Source organism: Rhinolophus ferrumequinum, chromosome 23 (assembly GCF_004115265.2).
Source record: "Rhinolophus ferrumequinum isolate MPI-CBG mRhiFer1 chromosome 23, mRhiFer1_v1.p, whole genome shotgun sequence".
Taxonomy (NCBI): Eukaryota; Metazoa; Chordata; class Mammalia; order Chiroptera; family Rhinolophidae; genus Rhinolophus; species Rhinolophus ferrumequinum.
Window position 1 is genome coordinate 36,222,088 of NC_046306.1, and position 16,909 is coordinate 36,238,996.

Sequence of the window (16,909 nt, forward strand, 5' to 3'; positions counted from 1 at the left end):
TACAATAGGGGATGACAGCTGGGTTTTCTGGGTTGACATGAGTGCTTGATAAACAATAGCTTCATCATTGGAAGGATAATTTCATGTCACAGACTAGATTGTGAAGAAGAACTTTGAGTCAAAAGACCTATTTCTGGCAGTCTTCTTAGTTTAAGGGAACTGAGGGCACCATGAGAGTGATAACAAAATGTAGAAAGGAGGTCTATACCTTAACTGAGTTAGAAGCTGAATTATATTAAATTAACCTTTGATAGGCTGGATTCCAAGAGAATAAGTTGGTATTTGACCAATTTTCTTCTCACTTCTTGATTTGGGCTCTCCTTGAGCAGACCCTGAGGTTGGATTAGAGTGCAGGTAGATTACTTGTGGGTTAAGTAGAGATAAAGAAGGTCAACACAGAGTAAGCAATCAAGTTACCACCCTGAACAACCAGAAATTTTCCTCCTGGAGAACTCTTGGCTTTCCCGGCCAAAGGAGATGAAGTGGGGATATTTAAACATCAACCCCTGCCAGTCTTTGGCTGAGAGCAGCTGGAGTGGGAGACATTTCTCCAAATTTCCAGTTTACTAGATACTTGGTCAGAATCTCCTAGCACTAAGAAAGCCTTTAGGCAAAGAAATGAACATGCTTGGCCATTCTCTGGCTTCTAATCCTAAGACATGAAGGGATATGGAGAGGGCACCACAGGGCCTGTCCCACCTCCAGGCTACATAGACTCACTTCCCTTTTTATGAATTTGTTAAAACTCATCTAACTAACATTTTACACAAAAAAGAAATCCATTACTCTTGTGCAAAAGGATATACCTAACATTAGAAACAAGAAATACATCTGCAAAAATGTACTTCATTTCACCTCTGGGCAGTTTCAGCGATGTTAAGATAGACCTTACCATATGTTATGGCTGTCATTGCACCGTCATCCATAGGCCCAGTTTCCCATCCTCAGAATAGAGTTCACAAATAGCTTCAAGAAACTCTTTTCCCAATGATGAGGGTCAGCTCAAGCCCTCATCTCAACAATTCTACTTTCACTTTATTTGGGACACATTTATAACTTATGTTGACTTTTAATGTTCTTGTAAAACATGAATCCTGGCCTTTTAATCATTGGTCATTCCAAATACAGACTATGGTTGCTTCTCCACAAAAAGCTGGTAGCAGAATCAGCTGTTGGGCAGACCTCATGTGTCTGCTGCCATTTGCATCATTGAAAATGATACAGAAAATTGGCATGGAAAGAAAATATTACAGATTGCCAACGATGGTGGGTTGTTGTCATAGGTGAAGTTTTCTGGGAAGCATACTGAGAAGGAGATTTGCAAGCAGGACGTTTATTGGATCATGCTCTTAATCAATACCTAGGGGAGAGGGAGTAGAATAAGGGAAGCAGGGTTGGGAAGAGAGAAATGTTGAACCCACCAGGAACTCGGAAGCTGGGGTGGTGTATTAGTTTGCTAGGACTGCCATCTCAAAGTACCACATATTGGGGGCCTCAAAGAACAGAAATTTATTTTCTTACAGTTCTGGAGGCTAGAAATCTGAAGCCAAGTTGCCAGAAGGTTTGGTTTCTTCTGAAGTCTCTCTCCTTGGCTTGTAGATGGCTGTCTTCACACAGTTTTCCCTCTAGGTGTGTCTGTGTCCTGATATCCTCTTCCTATGAGGACGTCAGTCGTACTGGATTAGGGTCCATCCTAATGATCTAATTTTAACTTATTTACCTCTTTAAACACCCTATTTCCAAATATAGTAACATTCTGAGGTACTGAGGGTTTTGACTTCAACATGTGAACTTATGGGGCAGGAACACAATTCAGCCCATAACTGATGTCCCTTCAAAGATGCATCTTAATGAGGAAAGGGATCTGAGACTTTAGACTGCTACGTGAGTCAGTACTGGATACAGGCTGACTTCAGGAACGGAGGGTCAGTGTGAGTGAAGTACTGTTTTCAGCAGAGGACAGTCTTCTTTGAGGGTCTCCTCAGAAATGTCAGCCACTGGCACCTCCAGCAATGGGGTGAATGACTGCTCTCATCCTGAAGAGAGGAGGCAGACATGAGTAGCATGCCTCAGCACTCTCTCCAATTGTGAAAAGGGAATCTGTTCTTTATCTTTGACTGACATTTTCTCTATTATTTCCCAGGATGATTTCCTTGGTTATAAGGACAAGGCAGGTCATGCTTGCCATGCTAGCATTTAGAACTGCAGGTGCTAAGCCCTGTGTGTGCCTGTGTCTCTTCTATGCTAGGCATATGGAACCACTTCAAGGACCACAACAGATGTGTCAATTGTGAGGTTGTCCATTTTGACCATTATGAAACAGGGTGGGAAATTAACTTGTACAAATGAACCTCTGGCTCAAATCAAAATAACTCTTGGCTCCTCAGAGACATGGCTATATTTTTTCTTATAGAGTTGAAGAAAAGTTAAAAAGAGCAATTTGTCAAAACAAAACAAGAAGACTCTGAATTGTGCTGCCACAGAGTCACGACGATGAACTGAGTTTGCAAATAGCCGCCCAAAAATGAAGGATCCTTTTCATGCCTGCAGAAACAATTTCACAATGCAAAAATGTCCTTTGAGTGTTTATGGATTATAAATGATCCCCAACTCATCCAAACGTCTCTGGGAACATGGAGAAAAAATTTTCCTCTTTTGTAATTTGGAGATTGAAATACTTGCTTCTGTAGTGGAGTGCACAAATCTGAACATACTTAAAAACCAGAAGAATGATATTTGGTGACATTTGACAAGGACATTAAAATATCATAGCAGAGAATCCTGTAGGGTCTTGTGAAACCTTTTTCATTGCTGCAGGCCAACTGCTAGTTTACCCTTTTTTCCTTTCTTTCATTGGCTGATATGGTCACACACACACATACACACACTCACACACACACAAGTTGCTTTATATATACCACGGGACATTTTTATAAATGTCTCTTTCAAGATAGAATTCCTCAGCAATGTGGAATAAAATGGCCTTTCAGCATACCAGTCAGAAAAAGTGCTTCCAATGTTCTCTATCTGGCTCATAATTTTCCTTCATCTGTTTTAAAAGATCAGTGTAGAAATAAAAGACTCACCAAGTGAACAGTTATGATGTCTACATGCCAGCAAGGTACTAGGCATTTCAAGTACCTTATGGATAATAACTTTATGGGGGAAAAAACAATGTTTATGGAACATTTACTATATGTCAAACCCTTTGCCAAGCACTTTCATAGAGTATCTCATGTGGTCATTATAGCCAACTGTGGCACGTAGGATTCTAAGATTCTCTCAAGATTTCCAACGTCTGATGTATATATACTTCTGCGAGTTATTAAAAAAATAACCTAGGCTCTGCTGTGAAAGGATTTTGCAGATATAATTAAGTCGACCTTAACAGAGAATATCCCAGTGGTCCTGACCTAATTACGGGAATCCTTTTAATCTGGGCCTAGAGGTCAGACATGGAGGAAGTTAGCAATTCCATATTGAGAAAGATTTGAAATGCTTTTGCTGGCTTAGAGATGGATGTGGCCATTTAGCAAGTAATTCAGGTGGCCTCTAGGAGCCCAGAGTTACCCCCAGCTGACAGCCAGCAAGGAAACGGAGACCTCAGTCCTGCAACCTCAAGGAGTTAAATCTGCCAACAAGAATGAATTTAGTAGTCAGTTTCTCTCCACAACCTCCAGACAAGAATTCAGCACAGCTGACACCTTGATTTTATCCTCATGGTACCCTGAACAGAGACCCCAGTTACACCATGCCAGACCTTTGACATACAGAAACATTAGCTAATAAACAAGGGTTGTTTTAAGCCACAAAGTGTGTAGTAATTTGTCATGCAGCAACAGAAAACTAACATAACAACCTTTATAAGAAAGTGTTTCCATTTTAGATACGGGGATGCTGAGGCTTAGAAAGGTTAAGTAACCTGCTCAAGGTCACTGAGCTGGTACACGATCAAGTCCAGACAGGAATATAGGGGGCTGGTTACATGGAGATGCCTAGATAAGGGAGGCAGACATCTAAGATACTCCCAGACACCCACCCCTTGTGTGTACACCTTGTCTGGTCTTCTCCCCTTCAGTGTGGTGCTACCTGTGCATAGGACGGGGTAGTCACTTGCACAACTAGGCAGAAGAGATTTTTATTAATGTAATTAAGGCATTTAATCAGTTTAGTTCATTAGAAGGGAGAGTGTCCTGGCCAAGCTGACCTAATTAGGTGGGCTTTTTAAAGGTGTCTAGAGGTTGGAGACAGTGAAAGGTGTAGAGACACACTCTTGCTAGCCTGGAAGAAAGAAAACTTCCATGCCCTGAGCTACCTTTCACAGACACCAAGCAAGGAATTTCAGGTGGCCCTGGAAGATAAAAGCTGTCCCTGGTTGACAGCTAGAAAGAAAACGGGGACGTCAGTACTACAACTGTAAGAAACTGGATTCTAGCAACCTAAATTTGCTTGGAAGAAGACCTCAAATCTCAGGTGAGAACTGCAATGCAGCTCACACCTTCACTACAGCTTTTGAGATCCTGAGCAGAACACTCAGCTCCTTTAGGCCAGGGGTTTTCACCTACAGAAACCATGAAGTAAGAAAACTTTGCTGTTTTAAGCCACTCAATTTGTGGTAATTTGTTATGCAGCAACAAAGAGCTAATACACTGGGAGAAGGGCAAATTGCTCTTCTTTACTCCACTTTATGGCAGAGGAGGGACTAGGACCCAGGCATCCCAACTTTTTTTGTTCTGTAATTTATCACTAGTAACTCGTTATCCCCTTGTTACTCTATTTAGCCTTGATTTACTCATAGCACCAAGCAAATTCCAATGGTGCTGGTTTTCCACTTCTCTCAAAACCTGTCTGTAATGCACTCGGCTCCCACTCCCTGCACAAGAACGTAGGATATGGTGAGGCCAAAAAGGAACTACAATGGAGCCACAGATAGGGGAGTCGTACGACTATATTGTTGATAGCAGCTGGTCAAGACACAAAAGCAGACAGCCACCAGTACCCCAATGAAGGGTCTTCCTGCACCCCAATCTCACTGGCGGCCGGGTGAGACACAGGAAATAGGATCAACACAATCCATACTCCACAATCCGCTTGGCTAACAGCACTTGCTAGCTGCAATCCGCACTTGCTAGCATAGCCACAGCAGCCATATTAGTGGCCAATGGATAACTGGCTACAACTGACGGCCAACTGGTTACAGCTGATGATCAGATCAATAGGTAAGCCAGCACCTTTCCACGTGAGGTCAAAAGCCTGGAAACTGCTCTCTGAGACTCCGTCCCTGCATTGTCCTTATACAATTTTGATACTTCAGCCCTGAAATTGAATTCACTAATTAGCAGCAGTCTACTTTATGAAACTACCCCAATATCCAAGCATGTGTCAGTGAGTCTGTTGGTTTATCTTTCAGGAAGAGACTTCATCCCTATCGCCCATTAGGCTGTTTGTAAACAACCAAGCCCTCCACCAGTCTTTAGTTAAAGCAGTATTTGCATGCATACAAGATCTCTGAATGTTTTTTTTGTTTACAACTGGGGAAGCAAATTGCATTTATCAGAATCCATTCATTCTCCCAGTGTCACTGAAACACAGGATAATCTTGACTATATCAATTGCCCTAGGACTGGTATCCGTGAAAAAATACAGGTTGACTGCAGACAATCTTCAGGGGCAGTGGATATGATGCTGCAAAGATTAATAGAACTTATGTCATCATGTTTATGGGACATAAAGTCCCCAACTGTGGATTAATGGATATCTTGGTGGAAGAAATACATCTTTACTCCTTTATGCCTTGATAAGTGATCTACAGTTGACATCAATAGAAATATATAGAGAGATTGACTTTAGAAGGTCAGCTTTTAAAAGACTTTTTTGACCTCTAAGTCAATGAAAATAGATTTTTGTTGTTGACCAAGACAACTGTAACATAAGACTTTCAACCTTAAAAAAAAAAAAATGTATTGAAGTATAACATACAGAAAAGAACACAGAGCTTGATAATGTTTTACAAACTGAACACATTCGTAGAACCAGCACCCAGATCAAAAAACCAGCATCCCAGGACTTCCCCTCAGTCTCTTTTCACCATGCTTCACCCCAGAGTAATTGCTATACTAACTTATAGCACTGTAGGTGATTTTGACTATTTCTCTAATGTTTTTTAACTTTATAGGAATGGAATCATACAGTGCATACTTTTTTTTTTTTTCTGGATTCTTGTATGAATGGATCACAATTTATTTACCTATTCTACCATTTTAGGCATTTAAGTAGCTTCCAATTTGGAGATATTACAATCTTGTAGCTATGAACATTGAGGTATGTATCTTTTTGTGAATGTATGTGCACATTCTCCCGGTGTGTACCTAGGAGTAAAATTACTGGGTCTTAGGCTATATGCAAATTCAGCTAATTTAGTATATACTGCAATATAATTTTCCAAAGTGGTTGCACCAATTTTTTCCTCCAAAAGCAGAATATGAAAGGTTTTGTTAATCCACAGTTTTGCCAATATTTAATATTGTCTTTTCATTTAAAAAAATTTAAACTTCTAATACATTTTAATTTACAGGCAGTATCATTGTTTCTATTGTGAAACTATTAAGCATCCTATATGGAAATATCAGTACTAGGCTCCAAAGCCATTGTACTCAGCTAGTGTCAATGGATAATAAAATGACAGGTAGTAACAATAAATGACTCATGCCCTTTATATAGCTCTTTTCTATTTTGCAAAGGCACCCAGGCTCCTCTATAATTCTGTTCAGTTCTTCTGGCAAACATAAAGGAAATTCTACCACCTAAAGAAATTAATTTTTGGTTCTGGAACAAAACATCCTTGAAAAATATCTGCTATATACTTACATTTTAGTCAAGTCTATTTGCCTAAGCATATACTCTGCAAATATTTACAGAACTCATATTATGAGTCAGGACCTATGCCATGTTCTGGAGATAAAAATCAGCACCATCCAATACTTCAGAATATGGGCTAGGACCAACAAAATTTCATCTGGAAGGAAGTAATTGGAATTTTAGAATTCTTGACATGTTACACACCTCCAAAAAGGAACACTGTTATTACTTTTTGCCCTTTATTGTGTTCCTCTACATGATATTCAATTATATGATATTAAAAATTATATTCGTTGGAGTTTAATCAGGGAAGCAGAAACTTGTGAGTGATATTAAAATACGGGATTTGTTATAGGGATTAGATTTTGTACAATTGTGGGAGAAACTGAAGAAAGAAACGTCCAGAAGGGATGGTTGGCTGAGCAGTGAAAAGCCCATAACTGGGACCCATGAGAGGGAACTGGTGAAGATGTCTATGGAAAGCCATTGACCTCACATCTGAACAGGCCTAGAGTATGTCAGCAGGGCAGGTAATCAAGGGGCAGGTGCACAGGAAAGGTGGATGCAAAGTGGAAGAGACCAAAGACAAAGTGGAAGCCATGAGGGCAAACTAGAACCCACGGGGACTAACTGCTACATTTGCTGTCTCTCATGGCATGGAATCCCAAAGCTGCAATGCCCTGCAGAAGGGGCTTGCTGCCCTTGCAGCAGAGCAGCACCTGTACCCAGTGCAGGGCTCAGAGAACCTGAGGCAGAAGAACCAGCAGGAGCTGGAGAAGCTGTGGGCCATCTGATGAGCCACACGTACATGACCTGCCCCGACCCTGGTGCCCGTCCACCTAGCACAATGGCCAGTCACACTTCTTCCCGTCACATCTGATGGAAATTTCTCCGTGGCCACCCCTAATTCAGAACAATTCAGAGAAATGTAATTCCATGTTAACGAAGTTGACATGATACAAACTACTCCAGAGATAGACTATTACTGAGATTTTCAAAAAATAGAAAGAGGATGCAATTCAATCCTTTCTTTATAAAGACATAAAAACTGGAGTCCATAGAGTCAATGGCTTCTCCAATGTCATAGAGCTAGTGACAGGTATAAAAACTCATTTCCATGTGTGTCCATTTGGGTGATAACACAGAAAGAACACAATGTGAAATTAGTTTGCCTGAAATTTTGCCACTAATTAATTACTTGACCTTGGGGGAAAAAAAATTCACTCAATTCTGGATTCAAGTATTCTTGTGAGAGAATGGCACATAGGCTAGGTCCAACAAATTGAAAGGGCTCAATTAGTATCTAGATAATAAATTAATAAACTTAGTCTCTCAAGAACAACCATTTTACAAAATTATTCTATAGCCTAACATAGAAGAAAAATTGAAACCAGTCTCCAAGGCCTCAATATTTAGGCATTTTTATATGTTCTCTTGAAATTTATCTGGGGCTAGAATGAATCTCCTGGACCCTTCCTCCTTTGCACAAGTCAGATTTCCAGTCTCTCAGCCGTGTAGCTGTTAGACTTTTTCTATCCTTCTTGTCACCCCAGGTGAATTCTACTTGGTCCATTCAGTCTGAGCTTTTCAGCAGAAGACCATAGTCACAGAGCTACAATAGCAAGAATCCAAGAAACAATGGCAATAGGAAGAAGCTAGAAGAATGTCAGATTTCTAGGAATGTATTTTTATGTTTTGCTCACGAGTCTGCAATTTAGTTACAGTTCAGCAGGAATAGCTCATCTCTGCTCCATGTGGCATCAGTTGGAGTAGCTCAAAAGTCTGAAGTCATCTAAAGGCTACTCACTTTCAGCTGGGGCTATCGGCTACAACTTCCACACGTAGATTCTCATGTGTCTCTCTGCTTCTTTATGGCCTGATAATTGGGTACACGAATGAGCCTCTTAAGAAGACCAGGCAACCCCTGAAGATCAGCCCCTGTCGAGCTCCTCTCCTACCGGGAACTTTGGGCTTGGCTGGTGTGAATCTGTACCGCACAGGCTGGGAGAGCAGACGGCCTAGGTGGATCATATCTTTTTGGGTTCTTCTATATCCTGCCACGTGTTTTCATCCCTACTTGCCATGGGAAATGCCTCACTTGATGGTTCCAGTCAATTGCCAGTTGCAGCGTGATAGACTAGTAATTTCTAACTTACTGTACATTGTTTAAACAAAGGAACTAGATGGGTATTTATTTTCAATACACAAAATTGAGTCATTTGATTTAATATCAGATATACAGGAACTATTATGTATACCCCATCTCTCTTTACCGTACGACTCTCTGACTGTCTCAAAGAAACTCCTTACTTGCAGAAATTCTCTCAAAACAGAAAAAAAGGACTGCATACACATTTTTCTTTTGAGGTGCCATTTTCTTATTCCATAGTATCTACCAGATTGAAGTTATATTGACCTCATATGACTGTCAATTAGTTATATTTTATTTATGTTGAATTTCTGAGTATGTTAAGCTAAAATCAAGTGACTTTATGCAAGTTCAACTGCAAGAAGTTTTTCAGGCTGTATTCAAATACTATCATGTTTGATAAATATATTTGTCTAACAAGGGTAGGATGAAAGAGTTTTGTTTACTGACATACTTTATTGTCATTATGCTGTACACCTTTCGTGTGGCTGTTTTATAAGATATAAAAAGTCTAGGCATCCTGTCAGAACCTCAGATCTTATTTATAGCTTGCTGCAAAGTAGCTTATTGTCATTTATTACTTCCTATTTGATTTATATAACATCTTTTCACCAAAGAGTCTGTGGGTTTACTTACATAAACAATACACACACACACACACACACACACACACACACACACACACACACACACACTTGAACTTCATACATTGCTTCCATATAGTTAGCAGTATAGCACCAAAAATCTGTAGGAGGCTTTTCCATTTCATTTTTGTTCCAAAACCATGTTCTGGCAAGGCAGTCACCCTATATCCTTTCACTCTACGTGTTTATTTTTTACCTCTAGGTGGATCGGATCATCTTCTGTGTCTTCTTAGAAGTCGACTTCAAAATCTACAAAAAGAAAATGAGCGAGTTTTTCCCTATAGGTGAGTAAAGCAATTTGTTTCCTTTGGAATTGAGGAATGAAAAACTGGAGACATCACTTATATTTCTATTTCATTTCTCATCTTAAACACTGTTACAAATGCGATCTCCATGAACCGGTCACCCTGGCAACTTGTATCATAGGTTTTAAGAACTCAAGGAGGTGACAGGAAATCTAGCCCTAGACTTCTCTGTCCTACAAGGTCACGGTGCTGTCTTGGGGAAGTCAATTTATCTCGAGTCTCAATTCGTCACATCAAAAGTGACAGACTTGACCAAATGACTTCTAAAGGCTCTTCTTCTGACGCTAAATTGCATGATTTGTGATTTCTTCTCTACACTTATAAGTTGTCCAGGCCTGTATCCACCATGTTAACATCTTTGGTGGAAAATGTGAGGAGCCTGTTTATGTTTGTAGCCGGAAATCAAACTGTTCCTGCGTTCCGTCCCTATTTCCCCCAATTTTCTAGGCCCAGATTACAATGAAAATAGCAGCACTTTCTAGGGAAATCTGAAGAAGGTAGTCATTCATCTTAGTTCACACTTATTTTGAGAATGTAGGGGGGGGAATAAAACCCTCAGAGTTATTAAACAAACTCGAGTAATGAATTTACATCAATTGAATGTGCCATTAGTTGGATCTCATTAATTTGAACATTTCCCCCCACTGTCCCCGTTCCAGCCTGTGAAGGCTGAGGCTTGTTTAATACCTTGTTATTTTTATGTTGCCATTAAAGTCACAGCGCCCAAAGCACTTTTCTCAGCCTTGGTAAGAATGGCTTCCAGGAAATTTCAAGCTATGGTGAGCATTAATGGTGCCTGCCTTTCAGAGAGCTTTTCTTTGAGGTTTTCATGTCATTTTGAAGTGGCTTTTCATGTACCTGGTGACTCTGGTAGGTAGGAAAGAGTGAGTGGAGGATGCTGGTGCACAGTCAAGCTCTTGTGCAGTCAATCAAAGCCACACAGTAAAGAGGACATCCCGCCTGCAGATCAGGGTAGGATGCGGTACATGTCACGAACAACTACAGACTACCACTGGACATACTCAGCTCTGTGCTGGTTTTCCAAGTGGACTAAGTCCTTCTGGGTAATTTGAAGACCTTCTCTCTAATTCTATAATTGAAAGGTAGATCTGTGAAGTATATTTAACTTGGAACTTTACAGTATTTCCCTACCTGGAACATATGTAAATTTGGAAAGACTCCCATGTCATGAAGAAGAGGATTGTGTTTGTGGTCTTTTCTTCTTTTCCTTCATTTTTCCTTCTCCTTCTTCTCTTTGTTTTTTCACCTTTCATCATTTTTTTTAAAGCAACTCAGTATTCAAGCACTTAATAATTATTTAATAGGTAGCTGTTGCTATGAGTTGAATTTAGTAAATTCTTCTCCCCATAACTTGATGGCTTATTTTTTCTCTTTCAATCTCTTTCTTTCATTTTTTCTCTTTATTTCGTGTATAACCACAGTGAGCTGATTGTACATGCATTTCTGAACTTTTAAGTATTCTTAAAAGAAACTGTTTATTTATATAAAAACTGTGACTTACCATGGTTTGTAATGCAAATATTCTCATGTCTTGTCAATATCACATTTTTGTAAGATTTTATAAATTTTGGACTCCTTGAGATGTTTAGAAATGATGACATAATTTTCATTTTTCATGTTTCTAAGATGAAAACTTGATCTCACTCTAACATAAGATAAAAAATAATTGCATAAGTATGATCCATTGATATTAAAATAAATCTGTCCATCAGCAAGTATTTTCAATGATGGAAAGCCAAAAGTCATACAACAATTTTGAAAAATGGGAAAGATTTAGTGGTTTAGAACATATTAGTAACTATGCAAACAAATTATTGTTTGAAAAATTGACATTCTAAATAATTCCAAAATGTATTTTAGTACTTGAGAGAGTGAAATAATAAAATTATCTTCAGCTTCACATCAACACTTTGAATCATGGCATGTTCATGAAATTATTTCCAGTGCATTTTGTAATAGTAAGTGCGTTTTTAAAATAAATGTCAAAATCCTCTAAAATTTTTGAGTATTTCTGCAATGCTGAGGCAACAGCCATTTGTAAATTCTCATTATGTGATATGAAATAAAGGTAACCTCTAATGGAATATGTGACTACTAATATAGATGATATACATTATCTGTCCATGATTTGAATTTATGGTTAATTCATAACCATACCATCTTTGAATAGAATATAATTTTTCTGACTTACCATATATTCCCCATAAACTGATTAATTCAGAGTATCTCTAGCTAGTCTTCTTAACCCTTCCAAATGCAATAATGATAATAGTTCAGGGAAATAATTTTTATATTAAACCAAATATCTGTGTTTGGTGATATTTTAATCTCATTATCTTTAAATTTCATAATTAGGAATCTGAGACAAAATGTATGAGAAAACAATACAAGTTTGACTAGAAAAGATCATAGTAAAGATATAACTCATGCATAACTACTACCTAATGTTATTGATAAGAGTAATAGCTAACATTTATTGGGCTGCTTTCTGTAAGTCAGATACATGGGCTAAATCACTGAATCTTCATGCTAACTCTCACAAAGTGGGTACTATATAAACCTTACTTTTTAATTATAGACAATAATGCATGCGTGAGAAAAATAAGGCATACAGCTAGGAAACAATAGAGCTATACTGTATAATTGATAATGCCATCTGTCGTTGTGCAAATGATAATAGGTTAGTTTCCTCAGCGCATCTTCAGAGAAGACAGGTTCAACTTCTACGATGAATTTGGAGCACTGAGGAAGTGTTATTCCCAATTTCATCTGCTACCCATCATTTTTCAAAGCTGCTCTGCTTCTCTTTCTCTTCAGACCTGTAAATGTCCTCATGGAATATTATCTGATATTGAGTCAAGTTGGTACTTTATCATAAATCTCAAAATCAAATTCCATCCAAATAATCCAATCAGTGTGGTGCTGCTACCTGCAGGTGAGCAGGAAAGTGCTCACCAGGAAGTCAAACACCTTACAGCAGGACCGTGGAAGAAGATGTTCAAGTGACTATATTAGCCTGTTAGGGCTGCTGTAACAAAATACCACAGACTGCATGGCTTGAATAATTGAAATTTATTTCTTCACAGTTCTGGAGGCTACAAATCCAGAATCAAGGTGTCAGTAGGGTTGGTTTCTTTTGACGTCTCTCTAGTTGGCTTCTAGATGGCCATGTTCTCCCTGTGTCTTCATGAGGTCTTCTTTCTGTGTGTCTGTGTCCTAATCACCACTCCTTATGAGGAAACCCGTCATATTCAAGTCATATTCAATAGGGCCCACCCTATTGACCACATTTTAACTTAATTATCTATTTGAAGACTCTATCTCCAAACACAGTCATATTCTGAAGTACTGGGGCTTAGGATTTCAACATATACATTTTGGGGGGGAACAAAACTCACCCTTAGACAGGTCCATCACGGAAATACTGTAGGAACCTCAAAGGAAAAAAAACTAGCAACGAATTTTTTGCATCAGTTTTATATCTTGCTATGAGTGAAAGACATTTGACTTTTTCCTTCCAGATGTATTATTTGGAAGTCTAGTGTGGCTGCTTTATGGTATCATTATATACTTCAGTTGTAAATAATTTATAGTTACAGTGTACAATTATATAGCCTATAGCAAATAATATTTGTATGATTCAATTCGGAAATCTTTGTTCCTGATGTAAAAGGTTTGTATTTTTTAGTGTGTAGGATTTATTGTGTGTAGTTTTCATCAATTTGGAATACACAAGTCATTTTTTTTTATTAGAGACTAAGTCCTACTAGAGATTTTAGGGATATTAATTTTCCTCCAAAAATATGTCAAATTTACAGTTTTGGAACTATATCAAAGAATCCTGATGTTGGAAACTTGAGAAATATCATGGTCAAACTCACTCCCTCTCCCCTTTAGGGAAGCCAACATTTGTTTACTTCAGTGGTTCTCCAGTAGGTGATTTTGAGACATTTGTTGTTTCCACACTGCAGAAGGTGAAGGGCTACCAGCATCTAGAGGGTGGAGGTCAACGATGCTGCTAAAAATCCTATAATGAACATGACATCCTTCCACAACAAAGACTTACCCAGCTACAGATGTCACAGTGCAGAGATTGAGAAGCTCTGGTCTATTCGAACCATACCTCTTTTACTATTCGGGCCACCAAGGCTGACTTTGCCTTTGTATGGGATTTATTCCAAAGGGTTCTACCTGCTCATATCTTACCCAAACATATCTGTCTACCTGGGTTTGGAAACTCTAGCTTCCTAGCTTCATGACCTCCTCCTCATCTAGATTTCTGGGTTTTCCCTCTTACCACTTCCTCTGTACCCACAGATTTCTATGTGTTGACCTCTGTTAACCATGTTACCTCTCCAACAACTGCCTTGTTCTCCTGGTTCCAACCCACTCCTGGTATAAATCTACTGTTGCTCATGACTCTGGTGTATGACTCTAAGGAAATATGACTGTTCTATATACACTTTATACACCTAATGCTTAAGTGTGGAGGTAAAGGCTAATATGCAGAGCAAGGAAGAACAAATTCACCCATTATTCTCTCTATACACCTCAAGCAAAGCTTATTTCTTCTTTGGTTAAAAGTTTTCACTTTTATCAGTAACCATTGGTTCAGTGACCACTGGTCGATAACATTAATCTTATGAGTTCACAAATATGTTTGGATTTTAGAAGTCTTCAACCCCCACCAGTATCCAACCTCAACTGACTCATTCACAATGAAAACGCTTATGACTAACAATTTATCCATATTCTCTTTATTTTGTAATCCTGAAAGCCATGACTTTTGTCAGTTTTTTGTCCCAGCTAGGAAATTTATATAACTTAGATAAAATACTTGTATCCACTTATTAATAGTTAAATATAATTACTATGTATCTTTTAAATAGTAACTAGATGAGAAAACTAATAAGGTAGGAAAATTATTTCAGGATGCAGATGTGATCATCCCAAACATGCCACTGGTCTCTAAGGGGAATATTTCCTTCTGACAGAAAATTCCATTCATGTTTATGAGTGCAATTCAAAGGATCTACAAGATGCTTTGGAAATTTCCCTTTCTTCTTGATAAACATAGCAAAATAATGAGCCAATTGACCTATTAACATTTGGAGGGATTTTCTCAAGTACAACGTAAAATGATAAACCTTATAAAGTTGCAAGAAGATTCAGTGCCTTAAAAGTGAGCTTGAGATGATGTCATAGAAATGGCGGCATGAGGTGAGCCTCTTAAAATCTCCCCTGGAATTTACAACAAATTGAACAGATATAATTCCACAAAGGACTCCCTGTGCAGTGAACAGGCAAGACTAAAAGGCATGCAATTGAAATCATCTAAAGATGGGCAAGTTGGGTGAGTGTGTGAGGAGGGGCGCGGGAAGTACAGAGACAGGATTGTGCAGGCGCTCCCTGCATTCCGGAGTTACAGCAATCGCAGGAGAGGGAAGAACTTGGACAGCTAGTGCACCCCTTAGAGCCCACAGTCCTGCCTGAGGGATCAACGTATAACATGGCTGAACCCAACACTCGTGGCAGACATCTCGGAGCAAAGACTAAGGGAAGAAGGGTGAAAACAGAGGTTTAAGCTTCACTGCCAAGCAGAGGATGGAAAGCACAGTCACGGAGACTAGCTGCTCCTTCTCCACCGTCTCAGAGCACGCCAAATTCCCACCTTCCCAATGCTAGAAGCGGACAGGTAGCAGTGTCAGATCAAAAGAACAGAATATTTGCAGTTCTGAGAACTGTGTCCTGCAACCATGGATTCATAGCCCACCTAGTTCCAGTAAAGGGGAGAGAGCCTTGGGTACAGGACTGGCTATGCTGGTGGTCCCCACCATTGCTCAGTGCCACCTCTTACAACCCACCCCATCCCTGCCCCCACCTATCTGGGCAGATCCTTGCAGGTGTAAACAGAGCTACTGAAACACAAATGCCCTGAAACTGGTGCAGGGAGAGCTTCTAAACTTCAGAAGCTCTCCACATCCCCCAAAAGAGGCGGTGCCCTGAGCCCCAGGCAACCTGCTCACAGAGGGTACACCCACCTTCTAGGGAATCCTTCCATTGTGTGAGAAGCCAGACAGTACTGAGAAAATATAACACACAGTGTGAAATAGAATAAAAAGTGGAGAGAAAATAAAGCATTCTATCAAAACCTACTGGAAAGCAAAAGAAAGAACTCTTCCCACCAACATATTGCAGAACCCACTCTTGTAGATGCCTAGAAAGAGAAATAATAATTCATTAATTGACATGAAAAACCAAGGTGAAAAGGCAGTTTGGAAAGAAAATCAAAAGTCTTCAGAAAATGAACTTAAAGACATGGAAATATATGACTTAAATGACAGAGAATTCAAGATTGCAGTTCTTCAAAAACTCAGCAAGATACAAGAAAACACAGAAAGAAAGTTTAATGAACTCAGAAACACAATCAAAGAACAACATGAACATTTTACCGAAGAGATTGAAATTTTAAAAAAGAACTCAATGAAAGAAATGAAGAATAAAACAGCCAGCTTAGGTAACAGAGCTGACCAGATAGAGGAAAGAATAAGTGACATTGAAGATAGAAATCTGGAAATCACACAGATGGAAAAAGAGAGAGACTTGAGAAATAAAAGAAATGAAAGAACTCTGCGAGAACTTTCGGACTCCATCAGAGAGAGCAATGTAAGAATAATGAGCATACCAGAAGGAGAAGAAAGGGCAAAGGGAACAGAGAGTATATTCAAACAAATAGTTGATGATAACTTCCCAAACTTGTGGAAAGAACTGGATCCTCATATCCAAGAAGCAAATAGAACATCTAGTTACCTCAATTCCAACAGGTCTTCTGCAAGGCACATTGTATTGAAGTTGTCCAAAATTAACGACAAAGAAAGAATCCTCAAGTCAGCCGGGGAAAAAAAGACGGTAATCTACAAAGGAAAGCCCAT

The 16,909-nt window shown here is 39.1% G+C and overlaps 1 protein-coding gene across 2 annotated transcripts in view; it reads left to right on the forward strand.

The window, feature by feature from the left end:
• The window catches only part of MACROD2 (mono-ADP ribosylhydrolase 2), a 2,095,255-nt gene that overhangs the window by 1,878,543 nt on the left and 199,803 nt on the right, over window positions 1–16,909 (forward strand). For both annotated transcript variants that reach the window (XR_004421812.1, XM_033094758.1), the window contains exon 9: window positions 9,854–9,935. Coding sequence is in view for 1 of the 2 variants with exons in the window: in XM_033094758.1 (XP_032950649.1) it covers window positions 9,854–9,935 (82 nt within the window). In the remaining variant the exon portion in view is untranslated. The remainder of the gene's footprint in view (window positions 1–9,853; window positions 9,936–16,909) is intronic.